The sequence below is a fragment of the Petaurus breviceps genome, unplaced genomic scaffold, assembly GCF_028583685.1.
Source record: "Petaurus breviceps papuanus isolate PSGF00001 unplaced genomic scaffold, PetGlider_PUasm1.0 90491, whole genome shotgun sequence".
Classification (NCBI taxonomy): Eukaryota; Metazoa; Chordata; class Mammalia; order Diprotodontia; family Petauridae; genus Petaurus; species Petaurus breviceps.
In genome coordinates, this window is record NW_027187263.1 from 2481752 (window position 1) to 2502938 (window position 21187).

At 36.3% G+C, this 21187-nt stretch overlaps 1 protein-coding gene across 17 annotated transcripts in view; it reads right to left on the bottom strand.

Moving 5' to 3' along the window:
- Positions 1-21187, bottom strand: part of RBM26 (RNA binding motif protein 26) — a 105209-nt gene that overhangs the window by 59923 nt on the left and 24099 nt on the right. For 13 of the 17 annotated variants that reach the window (XR_011163276.1, XR_011163275.1, XR_011163273.1 and 10 more), the window contains 5 exons: positions 19640-19857; positions 17259-17519; positions 15826-16065; positions 6024-6164; positions 5068-5223 (listed from right to left, as the gene is read on the bottom strand). Coding sequence is in view for 9 of the 17 variants with exons in the window: in XM_069062655.1 (XP_068918756.1) it covers positions 5068-5223; positions 6024-6164; positions 15826-16065; positions 17259-17519; positions 19640-19857 (1016 nt within the window). In the remaining 8 variants the exon portion in view is untranslated. The remainder of the gene's footprint in view (positions 1-5067; positions 5224-6023; positions 6165-15825; positions 16066-17258; positions 17520-19639; positions 19858-21187) is intronic. The other 4 variants (XM_069062656.1, XM_069062654.1, XM_069062652.1 and 1 more) reach the window with 1 other exon arrangement.

Consider the following 21187-nt stretch of genomic DNA (forward strand, 5'->3'; position numbering starts at 1 on the left):
GGAAAAAAAATCAGACCATCTTATCTTCAAAGTTCCTCCATGTCATGTTTTCTCAACAATGAACTTTATCATCTCCCAAAAAGTTATACAGTGTTAAAAGCAAGCTGAATATTTCTCATACTTTTTTCTTTTTAATCTCTTATTTACTTACCTTGTTTTATTTCCATTATAAACCATTGCAAACACATCTTAATCTTCCACATTAGAATGTAAGTTTTCTTTTTCCCCTCAGATTCTAGCACAATGCTACATATATAGCACCTGTTCCATAAATGCTTGCTGAATTGAATTTTCTTATTTCTCTTCCTATAGTCTCCCAAATATATCACCTGACAACTATTTAACAGTCTCTCAGCATATGATTTATTGTTGTCTTGACAGAAGAATTCACTCTAGCAATAAAAGATAAACTAGAACTATTTGATTCAATAGTGTGATATAACAGCCAAAAAGCGACATCAACTTAACAGTCATGCTGCTCTACATGCTTTCCTTATCAGACAGACCATATGTGGAATAGTCAGTCCTAGGAAGCGCAAAGGACAGTGACAAATAGTAGCATCACCAGGATGACGAAAGGACTAGAAACCACACCATGCAAGGCGGCCAGTGAAATATTCCATTACATTCAGGTACCATAACTGAGTCATTATGAAACTGATGGACATCTACTTTGTTTCTACTTCTATGCTATTACAAAAAGTACTACTACAAATGTTTTATCACAGAACTCCTACAAGGTAAGCTATATGCCTAGCACTAGGATTACTGGGTCAAAGGGTATGACTTAGTGACTCTTTTAGAAGAATTCCAGATTTCTTCCTGTAATTGTTAGAACAATTCACAGCTTCAGCAATACTGCATTAATGTGCCCCTTTTCAAAATCTGCACAACATCTACTTACTCTGGCATCTTCTGCACCTTTACCAACTTGGTAGGTATATTTCTCTCATTATTAGTATCTGAAACATTCTTTATTATGGTTAAACAGTTGTTCAATTTTGGGGCAGATAGGTGGTATAGTGAATAGCTGAAATCCAGCCTCAGACAATTAACGCTTATTAGCCAGCCATGTGACCTTGGGCAAATCACTTAACCCCAATTGCCCTGCCTTCCCCCCTCCAAAAAGCAAAAAAGAAATTAATTATTCAATTTTTGGAGACCTTTTTTTCATAATCTCCCAGGGAAGATCCTTATGAAACATATTTGATACAAGTTATGGCACTTGAGTGTAATAAAATATTACTGTACTATAAGATGATGAATATGAATAAATACAGAGAAACCAGGGAAGACTCATAGGAATGAATGCAAAGTGAAATAAGCAGAACTAAGAAAATATGTAGGACAATTGTAAATGGAATGAAATGACTGTAAAGGGAAACAACAAAACAACTGAAACTGAATACCATTAAATTATAATGATCAAGGGGCAGCCAGGTAGCATAGTGAGTAAGAGCACCGGCTCCAGTGTCAGGATGACATGTGGATCGAATCCGGGCTCAGACACTTAGCATCCACCCAGAAACACCTGGCTGTTTAACCTTGAGCAAGTTACTTAACCCCAACTGCTTAGGGGCGGCCAGGTGGCACTGCGAGTAAGAGCACCAGCTGCAGTGTCAGGATGACCTGGGGATCAAATCCGGGCTCAGATACTCAGTACCACACCCAGAAATAACTGGCCATGTAACCTTGAGCAAGTTACTTAACCCTGATTGCTTTAAAAAAAAATTATAATGATCAAACGTGACCCCAACAAAAAGATAGAAGGCAACGCCTCTCTTTGTTGGGGGAAGATGTGTATTCAACACAGAATATATTACACAACTTCTAGTTTTGCAAAACCAATTTTTTATCCTCCTTATTTTGCTGTATTTGTGGTTCTCTGGGAGGGGTGGAAAAGGAATATGTTGAAAAATATATATAATTTTTTTTAAAAAGCTATCTATATAGACTTGGATGAAAGGTGCTCTCCATCTCAAGAGAAAGAATGGGTAGAGCCTGAATGCAGATCAAAAATACTTTTTCTTTACATTATTTTTCTTGGTTTTCTTTTAGTGTGTTTTCTTTCACAGAATGACTTACATGGAAATATATTTTGCATTTTGACACATGTATAAACTATGCAAAACCTCTTGCCGTGGGGCTAGTGGGGAGGTTTGAAGGGAGAGATAAAGAGAATTTGGAACTCAAATTTTGAAGAAAAAAAAAGAATGTTTCAATTGTTTTTATATGTAATTAGGAAAAAAAACATTAAACAAAATTTTTAAAAAGCTATCTGTAAAAATTTGTTTAAAACATACAAAGATTGAAGGAAAGAGAAACATGCACAAAATAGCTATTCTAAAAGATATGAAATGTTGACCAGGAATTAGAGTCGGTCTACTTGACTCCATTAAGCAAAACTAGGAATGGCTCAAAATTGTAGAAGAGTCAGACATGAGCTCAACATAAAGAAAACTTTCCTTAAAATTAGAGCTTTTCAAAATATTGAGATGAGATTATACCCAAAATTTCAAAAATTAGTTAATTTTCTCATTACCAAAAGACTTCAAATGACAGCCAGATAATCATTTCAACCAGGCTCTTGTGAAAAGGATTCATCCTCAGGGCAAGTCAAACTAGATCAGGGCTTCTTAAATTTTTTTTTCTCTCACGACTCTTTTTCACATTTCAGCAGCATTTATGGCCGTTGTGTGGCATGATGGCATGCACAATGCAAAGCATGCATGCTTTGTGTTCAGAACCAAGGTTACAGTGAAGTTGCATGATTTAAGACAGACGAGCGCTGCCAGAAACACCTTGGTCATTACACATTTGGTTTTTAATTCATTTTTGGTTACTGTGCATTCAGAAAACTTTTATTTTTGCCAAATTTTTTACAACCCCATATTGGGGAGCTACCCGGTTTAAGAAGCACTGGACTAGATAACAAACTGGGGAGGTCTCTTCTAAATCAGACTCTATGGTAGGATCTAGAGATATTTAGGAATATGTAAACAGGAATGGATTATTCCACTCTTCCCACACTTCTCCCTATCACCCAGTGCCACACTGACACTAACATGCTAAAACTTTAGTATAAGTACTCCCTGATGTGTGTAAGTAGACAGCTATTAATTCCTAATTTACTTATTACTTTAAGCTGACATCAAATCTTAAGGTTTCAAAAGTAAAAGTATGCAAAAGTTATTTTTCATTAGTTTTAACTCAACGAACATATAGCACAATTTAACAGTTTTTATTTTATTACAAATACACAGTATTAATTCTGTAATTGTAATAAGGATCCTATCTACATTGCAATACCTTTCACAGAAAATATTCCACCTAAAGAATACTGTTATAAACATTTAATGAATGCCAACCATGTTAATAGCTTCATATAGGTGATAAAAGAAACAGCTTTGCAGTCACAAAGATCCTATGTTTAAGTACTTCCCAAAACATACAAGGTTCTATGATCATGAGCAAGCCTCTTGCCCTCTCAGTGAGCCCCAGGTGACTCTTCAGCAATTGTAAAGAATTTCCACACTGGAATCTCTATACTAATTAAGTCATTGGCTAAGTCTGAACCAAAACGGGGTAGGGATGGGAGAATCATCCTGTACCCAAAGCATCAAACATATCAACATCATGTCTGAAACTATGGAATATATGTCAATAACAAATTTCCCATCTCAAAAATGCAATATAAAGGAAAACGACAGGGGGAAACTACTTTAAAGTAAGAAGAGCAATAAGAAAGAAGAGATTTTTATTTTAGTTCCCCATGTAGTATAAAAAAGCCAATTCACACAAATTACATGATTTCCTATTTTCTCAAAGAGAACTTATATTGGAATTAAAATAAATGAATGTTTGTATTTCTTGAATGTTCATGGCCATATGACACTATAGAAAAATGTAGAACAAAGCTGAATAAAACAAAAGCATTAGAAAATCAAGCAAACTCTACTACATAAATAGGATTACCTATTTAGTCTCAGCTGCATTTTTATTCCTCTCCAATATGAGGAAGCAATTTTTCTGGTTGTGTGGAATAAGAAGGATATCATACCTCAAGAGAGAGTTTAAGAGCAAAATAAAACTGGATTTAAAAGCCATTTTGTGACAGGAAAAAAAGGGTGAAACTTTTCAACATTTTCCCTAATTCTTCATCCATGCAAATGTCACATTTTACCTTCTGTAAAATACCCAAGTCTTCTGAGAAACAGAAAACAAAGATTGTCACTCACTGAAATAGAGACTACTTCAAATTTAACATACAAATAAAAAACAAGATTGTAATATACTAAAGATAAAAATAAATTTTAAAATATTAAGAGATGTTTGCTCAAGATGTTCCATTATAAAAGTCTTAAGGGGGGAAATACTAACATAGTAGATAAACATGGTACAAACATACAAAGTCTAAGGAAAACACCATCTGAGGAAGATACAGAGTTTGAAAACTTAAAGTCCATATGAGAGCAGAAAATTTAAACTAAAAAGCAATCATCAGGGGCGGCCAGGTAGCACAGCAAGTAAGAGCACTGGCTCCAGTGTTGAGAAGACCTGGAGATCGAATCCTGGGCTCAGAACACTCAGCACCCACCCAGAAACACCTGGCCGTGTAACCTTAAGCAAGTTACTTAACCCCGATTGCTTAGGGGCGGCCAGGTGGCTCAGCAAGTAAGAGCACCGGCTCCAGTGTCGGGATGACCTGGATCAAATCCGGGCTCAGACACTCAGCACCACACCCAGAAATAATAACTGGCCGTGTAACCTTGAGCAAGTTACTTAACCCCAATTGCTTTAAAAAAAAAAAAAAGCAATCGTCAGTACTATGAATTAGCTCAATCTTTACTATTCTGTGAGATCGAAAAAGAAGTATGTACAGCAACAACACAATCACCAGCACATTCTGCTCCTTCACAACTGATGACGGAAACATGCTTCTTTCACAAGTGACTGGCTATGGTACAATGTTACAAAGGTTGACTCAAGACCTGCAACTGGTTTATAGTACATGTCCTTTCATCTCTGATGTTGGAAAGATGAAAAGAACAAACTTAGTCACAATACCTCTGGGTGGCAGATCCATATCTCCTGAAGTAAGTCCTATCAAATTAGGCCTTTGGGCATGCACTCTGTGTCTATACATAGGTCTGGAAGTGTTTGTTATGCTTGGGGCTTCAGGATTATAGCCATCTGTGTCATATGTATCTGGTAATACAAAAACTGTAATTAAACAACAATTATAAAACTCCACTTTGAAATATTTTGTCATATAGTTAACATAAAATACTGACACTATGTATTACAATGTTATGAATAAGATCTCAAAAATAATTCACTTAAATCACTAATATCAAAGACATAACCATAATTAAAAACACATATAACACTTTAAGGTTTACAAATATTATCTCAAGTTTATTCTCACAACAATACCAGGAAGTAGGTGTTGTTATCATTCCCATTTTACAGATGAGGAAACTGAGGCAGACAAAGAGGTTAAGTGACAACCTAGGATCACATAGCTATTAAGTGTGTCAGGCCAAATTTGAACTCAGGTCTTCCTGACCCCAAGTCCAACATTCTATCCTCTGTTCCAATTAGCACATTGTGTGTGTGTGTGTGTGTGTGTGTGTGTGTGTGAATGTGTCTCTATATACACACACCCCCAAAGAACTCATAGAAATGACAAATTTTATACTGTACTGTGAAATTTTACCAAAAATATTCCAGTTACAAGTGCAAAAATGTCACCAAAGTGGATGATCACAACTCTTCCATCCATCAGTTTAGTCACCTTGGCCAAGTCCCTTAACCTCTCTGGGGTTTAGGTTCTTCATTGTTGATAAAAAGATTGGACTAGATATTCCCTCTAGCTGTAAAACCAGTATATTTTATGACATGAATTGCCACCTTGGGAAAATTACTTTGATTTTCGAAATGTAAATTAAATAACTAAGTTTCTCTGTTCTAAAAATTCTAGGACTCTTTGAACTGATAATCTTAAAAAGTCCATACTGCACCTGCTGTAAAGAGAGAGGGTGGTGCGGGCGGAGGCTGGTGATGAATACCCGTTGTTACTACAGTAGGAACAGAGCTGGTTGCAGAATTCGGAGGAGCATCCATACCAGATGGCTGCAAAGGAGGAAGTGGAGGTGGTGGTCCTGTAAAAATCAAGAATTAGACATATCAACTGAAAGTAAGTAAACTAAATATTGTAGGCTAATCAAAATGTTTCCTTTGGTCAGGTCATGTTCTGATATGACCTGCGATATTACAACTAAGTCATACTTTTACATATGGCAAAGATAGGTTCTTCACTAAGGAAGAAGTGCATCTTATTAGAAGCAAGGATTTATTTACCTAGAAGGCTCTAGACTTCATCACAAGAGCTTTAAATTGAGAAGAAAAAAAAAGAAACTGTTCACACATAATTAAGCCAAATCAGATACCAGCCATTAACAGGTATGAAAAGGAACAGCTAGTAGAGTAGTCAAGTAATTCAAAAGAAACAATATCCAAAAATAGGAACAATAATTCAAGCGAGGGTCTCAGGTGTAAATAAAACAATTCTCAACATATGGCTAAGAAATAAAGTGAACTAGAATAACAGAATTTGAAATTGTAAAACAATACAGTATGCTCATAAGTTACCACAGAGACTTGATGGGCTCAAAACAACAACATTCATATTTTACAGTCTCCCAAAAGTTTTATCATAGATCATCTCACTTGAGTCTAATAATCTTAAGAGTCAGACACTGAGATGGATGCAACACCTAATTAGAATAGGGTAACAGACAGTAGTAATCAATCAACAAACATTTATTTAACACAAGATACTGCCCTAAATAATGAGGATACAAAAGCAACAGTGAAATAGTATCTGCCTGCAAGAAGCTTACATTTTATGAGGCGAAAGAATATAGATACAAACAAATATATACAAAATTAATACAAAGTAAATGGGAAGAAACAGGGGATACTAGCAACTAAAGGGGAGGGAGAAAAGAAATCAGGGAGGCTTTACATGGACGCCACTTGGCTTTTGAAAGAAACAATGGATTCTAAGAGGCAGAGATAAAACAGAAATACATCCCAGACATGAGGAACAGACATTGTAAAAACCTATCACCAGCTGATGCTACCAGGGGTGAGGAACTTGCCACATGTGGCCCTCTCCAATGAATTAAAACTATATATTTCTAATGCTGAATCATATGATTTTGCACCAGGGGGTTTAGAAACAAGACCTTTCTTTTCAAGGTGTCCAGCAGTTGTGGTTATTCAGGAGATAGGGGCTTCTGCTGAAACAGGTATTAGTTCATATCTCCACAAGGGTTGATGCCCTGGATCATGGCTGCAGTAGCCAGGCTATAAGCAGGAAAAGTAGACCGCAGATGATTCCAGTGGGAGGAAGGACAATAGGCCCTGTCTCCACCAGAGTTTCTCCTTTCAATGACAAGTTCAGAGTTCAGGGCTATATCTGCTAGGTTTTAAGCAGAAGTGGTGGTAGATGTGATGGCAGGAGTCTTAACTGCCTGGCACATGTTGTATCTCTGTATTGGGTGTCCCCCAGGAACCTTTGCTAATCCAACTAGGCTGACTTGCCTGCCCTATGGTCTCCAGTAGTTGGAATTGATGGTAGTGGGGATGACAGGTCCCTTTTCAATAGATGTTACATTTATGATGCTAGGAAGCTGAGCTGGTAATTTGGGAGGTACTGCTATTCCTGATGTTCATGGGTCTAAGCTATCCAGTGGTGACAATTGGGAGGTAGCTGGAAGTAACAGCAGCTATTCTTTTCTCTACAAATATTACTTCTTTTCAATGGTAACTACAGGGACCAAACTAAAAGCAGAATCACCAATATTGGGGGCACAGCTATTTCTAGGGCTCTTGGGCTCAGGTCCTTGTAAGTCTACATCAGGGTATGAAAGGAGTTACAGTTCAAGTGGTGGGGGTGCTTATACATACTGTTTCTTGTCTCCTAGGTTGAAAACCATGTGAGTAAGAGAGAAGGGAATGGGTGTAAGAGATACTGTGAAATGAGAAGAAAATATTAGTTAACTGATAAGGCATGTAAGCTGAGGGAAAAGTGAAGAATTGAGGATAATACCCAAGTTGTGAAACTGGGTGACTTTAATGATTGTGGTGCCTTCAAGAGAAATGAAAGAATTTGGAAAAGGGATAGATTTCAGAGAAATGATAATATGCTAAATTTAGGATATGCTGAATTTCAGATGCCTAAGAATACAGAGAACACAAAAAAAGTGGCAAGAGAATAATATTACCTATCAAGAAGATGTATATACCATTTTGGAAATCTGTAAATCTAAGGAATATATGACTGAATGGAGGTAGACAAGGAACAATGAAGGAAAAAGATAGAATCATCTTTTTGAATGAAGCAAAAAGATAGAATAATCATGCAGGGAAGCTCTTATAAATAATATAGCCAAAAAGGTGAAAAGGACAATGTGTTCTGGAGACAAGATAACCAAGAATGCAAAGAGACAGCGTATTTATGAGTTTTCTCATTAACTGCCAAAATTGGAGATCTAGTTCCATTAAAATACAAACTTACATTTCTACTGTGAAATCAAGATGGAGAGACATTAAATTACCTGACCAGAGTCACTAAGCCATTAAATATTAAGAGATGAGATTGAAACTCAGGTGTCTCCTGACTTCAATCCCAAGTCTTCCCACTATGAAACATGGTCTTGGCAAAAGCAGAGTATCTGTTAAACTTTTAGGCAGAGAGTTCCTCAGATTTGATTCTGATCAATAAAAAGATACAGGGAAGTGAAGTAGAAAAAACAAAGAATCATAGAAAGAAGTAGTGATGCTATTCCAGAAATCTTGACAAATATGGAAGAATGTCACATGTAATTTAAATTACAGCAACTTGTAGGAGAGTGGATTTCAGAGTTCAAAGAAAGCATAGTTTGGATCTTAACATCTAAAATGCTTTGTGGGAATGAATTTAAAAAATGGTGGCTCTCAAAAACAAAATCCAATCCAAAGTAATCCTATCAGGGGTGGCCAGGTGGAGCAGTAAGTAAGAGCTCGGGCCCCAGAGTTGGGAGACATGGGATCGGTTCCAGCCTCAGATACTTCAAACCCATACACACATGCAAAAAAAAAAACTGGCCGCGTAGTAACCTTGAGCAAGTTACTTAACCCCAATTGCTTAAAAAAAAGTAATCTCATCAGTAATTATGATGAAAAAAAAAAGGACAATGGGTCAAAAAGGAAATGCAGAACTCATGCTTTTAAAAAAAAAGATATGCATAGAAAATCAGTCATTTGACCTAATAATTTCATTTTTGGTAATATAATCTAAAAGTGACATTAAAAAAAACTAAAAATTTTCTGAGAAGCAATATTTTAAATCACAAAACCAAAAAAAAAAAGAAAAGAAGCAATCTAAATGTCTAGTAACAAGTTAATGCATGAATAAATGGTGGTACATTACTGTAATGGGAATAAGTGCCATTAAGACAAGAAAGTAGAATGAGTATAAAGTAATACAGAATTTTATTAAACAATGCAAAAAAGAACAAAAAGGGACTTTAAGGGAAAATTAAAGCATAAAAGAATTACAGTGTCAGCCAATAAGCATGCAGGACTGACTCTGTGCCAGGCAGCATGCTAAGTGCTGGGAATACAAAGAAAAGGAGGAGTGCGAAGTCTAGGGAGCAGCCTGGGATGGAGGCCCCCGAGGGAATGCCTGAAAAAGTCCTATTAGTTAAAATCAACTGAAATGCAAAGAGTTCCTAAGGAAGTTTATTTGTTTTGATATTTGGTATTAAGATTATGATTTGTTGGGGGGGGGGGGGGGTTTGCCTTTTTTTTGGAGGGCAACTGGGGTTAAGTAATTTGCCCAAGGTTACCGGCTAGTTTTTTTGTGTGGGTGTTAGGTGTCTAAGGCTGGAAACTGGGTCCTCCCGACTCTGGGCCAGCGCTTTTACTCACTAATTTACCACCTAGCAGCCCCTATAATTTGTTTTTTTAAAAGACTTGAACAAAAAAGGAAAGCAAAAGCAATTGAAGAGACTACAAAAGCATAATATAGTAAGGAAAGCAAATTCCATTATTAGTTAGGGGCTTAACACTAAGAACAACCCAAAAAAAACTGCTAAGGAAGGAATATCATATAAAGAAAAAGACCACTGACTGATGTAAATTAGTTGATATTAAAAGATCATATTAAGAAAAGAAAAACTGCTCAGATTTTTCTTCTGTTTTCTCTGACAAAAAGAAAAACCCTTAAATTGAGAAATAAAGAAAAGATGCTTAATAAAAAATAGAACCTTGAAAAATATAGAGAATGAGAGTACCTCAATCTAGTAACTCTAAATGAATACAAATCACCAGGCCAAACAAACTACAACTCCGAGTTTTAAAACAGTTTGCATGTGATACATAGTTGGCACTTAATAAATGCCTACTGACTTCAATGATTTTGATAAGTTATATGGAAGTGAGGTAATGTACTAAAGAACAGGTCACCTGATTTTCAAAAGGATGATTTTTTTAAAACTACATTGCAATGAACTTTTGATTGCTGCCAAAATTCTAGAATGTGATGATGCTAAAAGGATTGAGCCAATATAATAAAAATGACAATCCTATTTATCTTAAATTACCACTCAATACCATACCAAACTACCAAAAATTTATTTCATACAGCTAGGAAAAATAATAATAGAATTCATCAAAGGAATCAATTTTAAAAATGTTAAGTAAGGCAATCATCGCCAAAACAATCTGGTACTGGCTAAGAAAAAAAGTGATGCATCAGTGGAATAAATCAAGTACACAATTGTTGTTTAGTCATTCAGTCCTGTCTTAGTCTTTGCAACCCCATGGACCATACTGTCCATAGAGTTTTCTTTCTCTTTTCTTTTGCTTTTTGGAGAGGGCAAGGCAGGGCAATTGGGTAAAGTGGTTTGCCCAAGATCACATGGCTAGTAAGTGTTAAGTAGGACACATGTGTCTGAGGACACATTTGAACTCAGGTCTTCCTGGTTTCGGGGCCTGTGCTTCCTAGCCATCCCAACTGGGTTTTCTTGACAAAGATACTGGAGTGGTTTGCCATTTCCTTCAGGAGTGAATAACAGTACACAAGTACACAACAATATACAGTAGTAAATTACCATAGTAATCTAATATTTGAAAACCCAAATATCTAGGCTATAGAGGCAAAAACTCACCATTTGACAAAAATTACTGGGAAACTAGAAAGGAGTTTGGCAGAAACAAGGCAGAAACAATCTCCCACTATATACCAAAATAAGGTAAAAAATTTAGACATGAAAAATGATATCAAAAGCAAATTGGGGAACATGAAAAAAATTTACCTGTCAGATCTATGGATAAGGGAGAATTTATGACCAAACAAGATATTCAGAGGATCAGGGGAAGTAAAATGGTTAATTTCGATTATGTGAAATTTAAGTTTTTGTACAAACAAAAACCAAGACAAACAAAATCAGAAGTAAAATTTTAAAATGGAGGAAAAAATATGCAGTAGGCTTCTCTGATAAAGGCCACATTTCTCATACAACACTCATACATACAGAGAGCAAGAGAGAGAAGCCAATTTATAAAAGAACCATTCCCTAATTGACAAATGGTCAAATGATATGAACAGGCAGTTTTCAGAAGAAATCAAAGCTATCAATAGTCACATAAAAAATGCTCTACATCACATCATTTCAAGAAATATAAATTTAAACAACTCTGAGATATAATCTCATACCTGATTGGTTAACATGACAGCAAAGGAAAATAATAAATGCTAGAGGAAATGTGGAAAAATAGGGACACTACTAATGCACTAATGGTGGAGTTGTAAACTGGTCTAACCATTCTGGAGAATAATCTGGAATTATGCTATAAAAACTGTGCATACCTTTTGATCCCAGCAATACCAATACTAGGTCTTTTTCCCCAAAGAGATTTTTTAATAGGGAGGAGTGAGTAGGACCAATATGTACAAAAAAAAAAAAAAAGCAACTCTTTTTGTGGTAGCAAACAACTGGAAACTGAGAGGATGCCCATCAATTGGGAAATGGTGAACAAGTTGTGGTATATGATTGTGATACAACAAAACTACTCTAATTCAGAAACAGAAAACTAGGCTTCGAAATTTAGGGCCCCTAGCATGTCAGACCCTTACCTACAGGGGCCACTGCACTTGGGAGCCTCTCTAGAAACTTGTCTATACCAAACCCAAATTATTCCTATTTCTAGGGAACCACTCTGCTGAAGTGCCTCCCCAATTAAGGCCATCCTTCCACCACCAGCAGAGACTCACTTTCCTGTCCACTGCAGCTCTGCTGGCAGTCATAGGATCTCTGACTGGTACAGCAGACACTTTTGGCATGCTATACCTGTCTGTACAGAAACTCTCAACTGAGTTAGCCCCAGGTCTGGAGTGCACTGGAAGGCTCATCATCAGCCTCCAAATGCAGGTTGATTCACTTGCTCTCATGGTATTGCAAAATCATTGGGCACTAGACACCCTACCACCAAGGAAGATGGGCTATGTACCTTCAATGGGGAGGAATGCTGTTTCTCTGTCAACCAGTCCTCCGTCATAGAGGAGGATCTTAGTGCTCTAAACAGACAAGCGTTAAGATTTATGGAACAGGAGCCAAAACACATTGAAGCATGTCTCCCCCTTTCACTTTCCTTTGACTTATTCTCCTGGTTGCCTGGAAACCTTGGAAGCATTCTCCAGTCTGCCCTCTCTGGTGTGATGTCTCTCTTCTTCATGTGCCTTGTCACCTATCTTGGCATTTGCCTTGTATCTCACCTATTCACTTCTGTCTTACATAAAATCAAAATTATGTTTCTGGTGGTTGTTCCCCCTTGGTCTAGAGGGATGTCCCAGTGTTTGACTGAAAGGAAGGAATACTGCCATGGGATTTATAATTTTCATATTATTAGATATGATATGTGTAATGATTATATTACCTAAATTTGTTGGAGATCCTCTATTTCCCAGAAGAGTCTGCACTGAGAGCTGGAGCTTTAGCTGATGCTCTGCAGCAGAAAAGGATCAATCACATCTTCTGACATTCTAACAATTGCTGTGCTTGTAATTGCTAAGTGAACCGAACCAGGGGCTGCACTTCTGTTCCTGCCATGCTAACTCTGGTTCTGTACCCTGCTGGATGACCACACTGTTCTCACAGACCAAGAACACCTGTATTGTCCCCAAAATGCCTGCATGCATGGGCCTGATGTGGGAACTGTTTTTACTCAAGACCTAAGAATGACTGTGTTGGGTCCAACCTTTTTGTGGTCTTCATGTTTATAAATGCTACCACTGCCACAAGCCACAAGACCCTCTACTCAGGACTTGGTTTGCAAACCTGTTTTCCTCAATCTGAAATTAAACTGCAATTTGACTCCTGACTCACCAGGCTGTGTGCTTTATTCAACTTCTGCCATTCACAGGTTAGACATCAATCCAATTCAGACTACATTTGCCAAGCAGGGTTATTTTAGAAAATTTTATGAAAAGTGAAGTAAACAGAACCAAGAGAACACTGTACACATTAACAGTCACATTTTAAGGATGAATAACTGTGAAAGACTTAGCCACTCTGATCAATACAATGACCTAAGACAATTCCAAAGGACCCCTGATGAAAAATGCTATCTACCTCCACAGAAAGATCTCATGAACTCTGAGACTGAAGCATACTTTTTTCATTCACTTTGTTTCTTGCTTTTTATTGTTTATTTTACAACATGGCTAATATGGAAATGTATTTTGTATGATTTCACGTGTATATAATTGATACTATTGACTCCTTAATGAATGAGGGAGGAGAGAATTTGCACCTAAATTTTTTTTTTTAATGAATGCTTAAAAAAAATTGGGGGGGGGGGGGGGCAAGGCGATCAGCTTTAAGTGACTTGCCCAGGACACACAGCTAGTAAGTGTCAAGTGTCTGACGCTGGATTTCAATACAAGTCCTTGTGACTCCAGGGCCAATGCTCTATCTACTATACTACCTAGCTGCCCCTAAAACTTTTTTTCAAAAAGACTACTTGAGAAGACTTAAGAAAACAGAGCATTTAAGGGGCAGTTAGATGGAACAGTGGATAGTGCACTGGTAATGCAGTAAGGCAGACATGAATTCAAATCCAGCCTCAAACATTTGACTATGTGATCCTAAGCAAGTCTCTTAACTCCAATTGCCAAAAAAAGAATGAAAGGAAGGAAGCAGAGCATGTGGAAAGAGACAGAAGGCATCCTTGTCATAAGTGCAAATGACATGAAGCTAATGGATTAAAAAGTCAAAAACTTATCATTGGAAAGAATACTGGACTGAATCCAAGAAGACAAAATCTGCTAATAAATGTAAAGTGGGTGTCACTCAAATTTAGAGTGACAGGACAGAAGAGAAAGTGGGAGAAAGAAGTTCATACAAAAAAAAAAACCTGAGGATTTTGGAGGACAACAAACTCAACATAAGACAACGTTATGACCTGGCAGTCAAAAATAGCGCTCTTAGGTTACATTAACAGAAACAGCTGAGAAAAAGAGAGATGGTAGTCCTGGTCAAATCACATCTGGAACATCATATCTTGTTCATGCTGAACATGGGAAAGCTAGAGGACCACAAAAGGAAAGTTACTCAAAAGGTGAGAAGATATGAAGCCACACCAAACATAAACTGAATGAAATGGGAATTTATAATGGAGAAAGGAAGAATATAATTCTATCTTCAAGCAACTGAAGGGTCATCATATGCAAAAAAGATTATAGTTCTGCTAGACCCCAGAAGGCAGGAACAAGATCAAAGGGTGAAGTAAAAAGCAGACAGATTTCAACACCACATAAATTAAAAAAATTCCTAACTGATTAGTTATCCAAATTCCTTATAGAAGTCTTGAAGGGGGGAGGCCAGGTAGCATAGCGAGTAAGAGCACCGGCTCCAGTGTTGAGAAGACCTGGAGATCGAATCCCGGGCTCAGACACTTAGCACTCACCCAGAAACACCTGGCCATGTAACCTTGAGCAAGTTACTTAACCCCAATTGCTTAGGGGCGGCCAGGTGGCTCAGTGAGTAGGAGCACCGGCTCGTGTCGGGATGACCTGGATCAGGTCCGGGCTCACATACTCAGCACCACACCCAGAAATAATAATAACTGGCCGTGTAACCTTGAGCAAGTTGCTTAACCCCGATTGCTTTAAAAAAGAAAAAAAAAAAGTCTTGAAGGACTGACATGAAGGGATGCAAGATTTAGGCCTAAAGTTGTACTAGGTGACTTTTGCATTTCCTTACAACTCTAAGATTCCTTGATGATCCGGATGATCTATTAAAAATAAAAATGTCTTTCATAAATCAGGCTTACTCTTTCAAGAGTAAAATTCAAGACAATCAGAAAAATAGTAGTCAGGTTTGCTAGCACAAACTAGTTTTTCTCAACACTGATCCAAATAATTAATATTTTCACAACAAAATATAAAATCCAGAAGAGGGAAAACAGGGTCATAAAGAAGATAAAATAAGGTCAAATGGCCCCACTTAATGGAGCAGTGATCCTATCATATCCCCTGTGTTTTAGTTGTCCTATTTTCCTAAGATTGAGTATTTTTTAATTTTCTTCAAAATTCTCATTATGTTCAAAACATTAAATACTGTTTTTAATAAAAGTAAAAGAGTCAAAAGGCAAAATGAGCTTATTTTACATACCAAAGTACAAAATTTATCAGATGTATCTAGATATAGCTATATATGAGTATACAGAGATACAAACATACACAAATTTTACACAAATGTATTTGTTTACCTGTGACAGGAGGAAGGCTAGGTGGTAATGGACCTGGAGGTGGCACTGGAGGTCTAAGATTCACAGGTGGTGGTGTCAGAATTGGTGGTGGTGGGGGAAGTCCAGGAGGAGGTGGTCCTTCAACAACAGGTGGTTGTGCTGGGAAAGGCAGCATGCCAGGAAGGTTTACATCTTCTACAACTACAGGGTCACTTCCATGATCAAAAGGGCACATGTCTCCTCTCATACAGAAACCCTTTTCTAAGAGAGAGGGGGGGGGGGAGAACCTTATTAATTAAGCCATAAGAAAATGTGAGAATAAAGAACATCTGTAGTTTTAAAACCATTTTGCAAAAATTTATGTGAACTAAAAAATTAGAAGTATTCTAAAAGTATGTTCTGCGTGGGTGTATTGTGATTTTTTTTTCTTTAATGGGAAATGCAATTGGCCATTTCAAATAATTCTCTATTGCTTCTCAATGACAAAAGACCCATCAAGAAACAGATACATAGGCTAATACTGAAAAAATGTCAAAGACAAAAATTTACACATGTAAACATAAATAAGGCAGAATACCTACTACATATTTATTCCAATGCAAGCATAATAACTATTTTTAGAAATCAAGCATTCATTTTCTGACAGTGTTTGGCATTTCTTCCACTAAAGCCCTTTTCCAATGGCTAATTATCATGTAAGAATGACCCTAGGTTGTCAAAGGCTAAGCCACTGGAACAAGAGCTCTGGCAGAATCCTTACAAAGATAGGAGGCTTCAAAAAGAGGCCCAGTGACATAATGTCAATTGAGGACCAGACTAGCTAAGTTCAAAGAGACATTAACAAAAGGTTGACTACTAGGTGATTAATTTACTCAGCCCTAGCAGCTCATGAAACTCTCTACACTAAGGCATAAAGGGGTTGCCATCTGCGTTGGTGGAGGGAGTACCCACATTGATGAAATAACAAATCTTTTGAAGTACTGAAGTTTGGAAATTCACAGTAAAATCTTCCTCCAAAGCTCCCTGTTCATCTACCTTCTCATCAATTTTCTTATACATAGGAGACACTCAAATGTCTAGATCCAACATGTGTATATTATTTCCCGTTTCCTAAGAAGTTTTTCCCTGTTAATTAAAAAATGTTTTAGTAGCACTTCCTTTGAAAAAGCACATTCATAGGAATTTACTGTGGTTCTGGGAAAAAAGAAACATTACTTTTCAGATAAATGGTACTTAAAAACTGACAATTATTTGCATCCACTTAAGGGGGAAAAGACAAAACTGAAGAAGCATTTAATTAAGAGGGACAACATTATTTTGGGTTAATAAAAAGGAAATTTCACCAACACTAATTTCAACTACTCCTACTATCAGCAACATGTATCTGAATTAGATATGTATAACACATTATGTCACGTAGAATAAACTCAGCACACAAAAGCTGAAAGACTTACCATCATAATCTCGGCAACGTTTCTTTGGCATTGGAGGTCTTACATAAGAGTTATGGTCCACCTGGTCTTCATGAAATTCAGACCAGCTTTCCGTAGTGTTATTACCATGATGAGTAGGAGCAATAACAGTAATAGTACTGCTCAAAGTAGGAACAGGATAGTGGCCAGATGAAATGTTAGTTACAGAAGAAACTGGAGTATAGTTGTTTTCTAACGGATCTGTTCTATCCAGGTCATATTTTGGTTTTCCCAGATCTCTTTCTACAAGAAAATATGATTTTCAAAAATAGATCACTGTAAAAGATGCTTTAGAAAAATCTCACCTTAAAGAACTTAAAGAACAATATTCTACTTCAGTATCATACAAACATGAAATAAAAATTTAAGACTACCTACATATTAACCCCCTCTCTTTTGGTAACATCCTCCCCTGACTTTCTAAAGCTTGTCAGCCACATCTTACCCATATTTCAGGCTGATAATTTATTTTTAACAGAATGAGGGTAGGTAGAGCAATACTTGAATCCAATGTGGATAAAGAACATGACAAACTCCCAAGGTGGAAACTCCTTCCACCAAAGCAAATCAAAAACTCACCCATGACTTTCATACAGTCTTAGAGAATTGCATGGTATACTAGAAACCTAAGTGATCTGTCCGTGATCAAACAACTAGTAAGAGTAAATAAAAAGCAGAACTTCAACTCAGGGCTTCATGATTCTAAAATTGGTCCTCTACCCACTATAAGTTAATGCTGCTTCTGAGAAAAGGATATTAATTAGTTAGTTAATTTGAAAAACTTATAGTTAAATTAGTAACAGCTAGGATTTAATAGCACTTTGAGGTTTGCAAATCACTTTACAAATATTATCTCATTTTACCCTCAGAACAACCCTGGGAATAGCTGTTAACACAATTATTCCTATTTTACAAATGAGGAAACTTGAGACACAGAGAGATTAAGTGACTCGATCAGGGTGTCTCACAACTAATAAGTGTCTGAAGCCAGATTTGAACTCAGGTCTTCCTGACTCCAACTCTTTATACGCTTATACCACCTAGCTGTCCCTGTGAATTATAAAAATAGCAACTGAGTTTTTTGGAACATAAAAATAAATTATTTTCAGTGATTTTTTTCTTAGAACATTTTCTTTAAAAGCTCTGCTTTAAAGTTTTCCAACACAGAATCCTTTGGAGACTTCACATTAACTTCCAGAGTCAGTCTTTATCATCCATTCATTCAGTTACTAATTCATTCAACATCAATTTGACAAGCATTTTACTTAAGAGACAGCATGGTGAAATGGAAATAAGGCTGAATTTGGAGTCAAAGAACAGGAATTCAAATTCTAGTTCAGCTACTTACTATCTTTTATAATACTCAAGAAGCCACATGATCTCTAGAGGTTTGTGTCTTCATCTGTAAAATGTTAGGATGGAACTAGATCTTCTCTGAGTATCCTTCAAGTCCTAAAACCTATGAGTCTTAAAAATGCTTACTAAATGCAAGGCACTTTACTAGATAGATGAGTAAATATAAATAAGAAACGGTTGTTGCCCCAAAATCTCCAAATAATTTTAAATCCAGACAAGAAATTCACATTTAAAAAGGTACATTACATTAGAAAATGCCAGGTATTCATATTTAAGTTTTATTCACCACTGTTCTCATTTTGTTTTGGAAGTAAAGATAAATGCAAGAGATAAAAAAAGAGGATAAGACAGGAAACATGTCCTATGTAATTAGAACAAGCTATATACCACCAAGATAAAGTGAAAATGAAACAAAACAGAAGTGGCTCTATCACTAATTGCTTTTCCTTCACTGCTCCACATATCTTTAAATCATCATCTTTCCCTAAGCTATGAAGTGACTTAAGTCCTGGGCCAGAAAAGAATACTCCAAAAAGAATTAACAGAAAGATAGAGTCAAGTCATTAGTGAAAAAGTAAAGCGCCCAGAAGTGTATAATCAAGGCTAAAAAAAAAAGTTCACAGTGGATGATACCAATCATGCTTTTTCATTAATTCATTCATTCATGCAATTCCATCATCCCTTCAACAAGGTATAGTAAGAATTACATTCACCTGAGCACACACGACACTCAACTAAAAACAATGCAAAGACTTTACCAATGTGTAATCAATAAAGAAAAATGACAAGTTTATTCTCTTCACATAAATCAAATTGTTAAATTTACACAAACTATATATATATATATATATATACATATATAAATATATATATATAAGATTAAAGTTAAACTCTTAAAAATGAAAAGTGGCTAACTGAAGTTTTAATAGAAAACTAAAATAAAATGCTGGAGGAACAGAAAAAGGGTAGAGGGCCAAGAAGGGAGAGTATTCATTATCTTTTCTTACCCCTGCTCCGTGTGCGACTTCGGCTTCTAGTCCTGCTTCTGTCTCTATCTCTGTCTCGCAACCTCTCTTTACTCCAACTCCGACTCCGACTTCGACTATAACTTCGGCTACGCCCTCTTCTTCTATTGTATCGATCTCTATATGAATCTCTTCGAGGTGGGTTTCGATCATAATCTCTTTTTCGAGAGCGGTCATCCTTTTTCCTTTCATCACGGCTCCTAAAATTATATCATTATCTTTTAGTGTACTTACAAACTTAGGCTACTAGAAACAAAGTTTCCAATTAAAAATCTAAACCTTATCACCACACCTCAAATCCAAATCATTAATCTGTCCTACAATCATAAAAACTTGGTAATACTTAGAAATGACTAAAATAAACATGTCTTGTTTTATTACTCTAATTTGTTAAAAAGGGAAAAAAACTAAAAATCAAATTGTAGATGAGGTTTTGATGATCTAAAATTAAAAAATAACAGTCTACATCTCTACATATAAGGCATTTGACTGTTATCACATGCACGGAATGTTCTGTTGGGGTTTTCTGTTTGTTTTTTGCACAGAAAAACAGTGACACAATAAAAGGGGGGAAAAATAGCAGGTCAAATGAAGTACAAAAGGAAAATGTTGCATCAGAATATGAAATTCTAGGTGTTAGGCAAAATCCATGCTTTCTTTACTAAAAAAAAATGAGATTTAGATTCAAAACCCGTTTTTTTTAGTATCTAATAAGCATTCATTCATTTGCATATATATTTTTAGGTAACAAATTATATTCGAGGTATTCTCTTTATCACTGATTCTTAGTTGCACTGAAATAGAAGACAAATTTTCCTTCAAATTCTTATTACTTAAGGTTATATCCTACCACCCACATCCACTTTTTAATGGCTATCTTAATGAGGGAAAGAAAACAACAGAAAAAAAAATCATTCTAATCCTTTTAATTTGTGAGAGAACCCAATCTTGAAAATATTTTAAGTATTTAATGCCTAGTGAGTACAATAAAGACCTGATAGCTCCCTTGGGAGGTAGTAATAGAATTGTAACATATAATGTCCTCTACTTGCCCAAGCTATTCTCTATGTCTACAAGGCCTTACCAAATCCATTCCCCAATCTCAGTATTCTGAAATCCTACCCATCCTTTGAAAACCAGTTCAAATACCAAGTTCTCCAAGATGCCCTCCTTAGTCCTACCCAGTTAATCTATCTAGACCTTGGAATTCCTTTCTTTCATCTATAAAATAAGGAATTTGGGCAAGATAATCTTTAAGACCGTTTCTCCCTCTAAATCCTATAATCTATAAGAAAAAAAATGACTGTTTTCTCTGACCCCTTTTACTTATCTTAGTTTCTTATTATATAGCTACTGCATTACCATTCATTGTACAGTATGAGTAACTAATAATAATAACTAATATTTATATAGTATTTACTATGTGCCAGGCACTTTACCGTTTTCCAATTATCTGATTTGTTCCTCACAACAAATGTCAGGGCACATGCTATTATTATTCCTATTTTACAGATGAATTATTACCCCCAC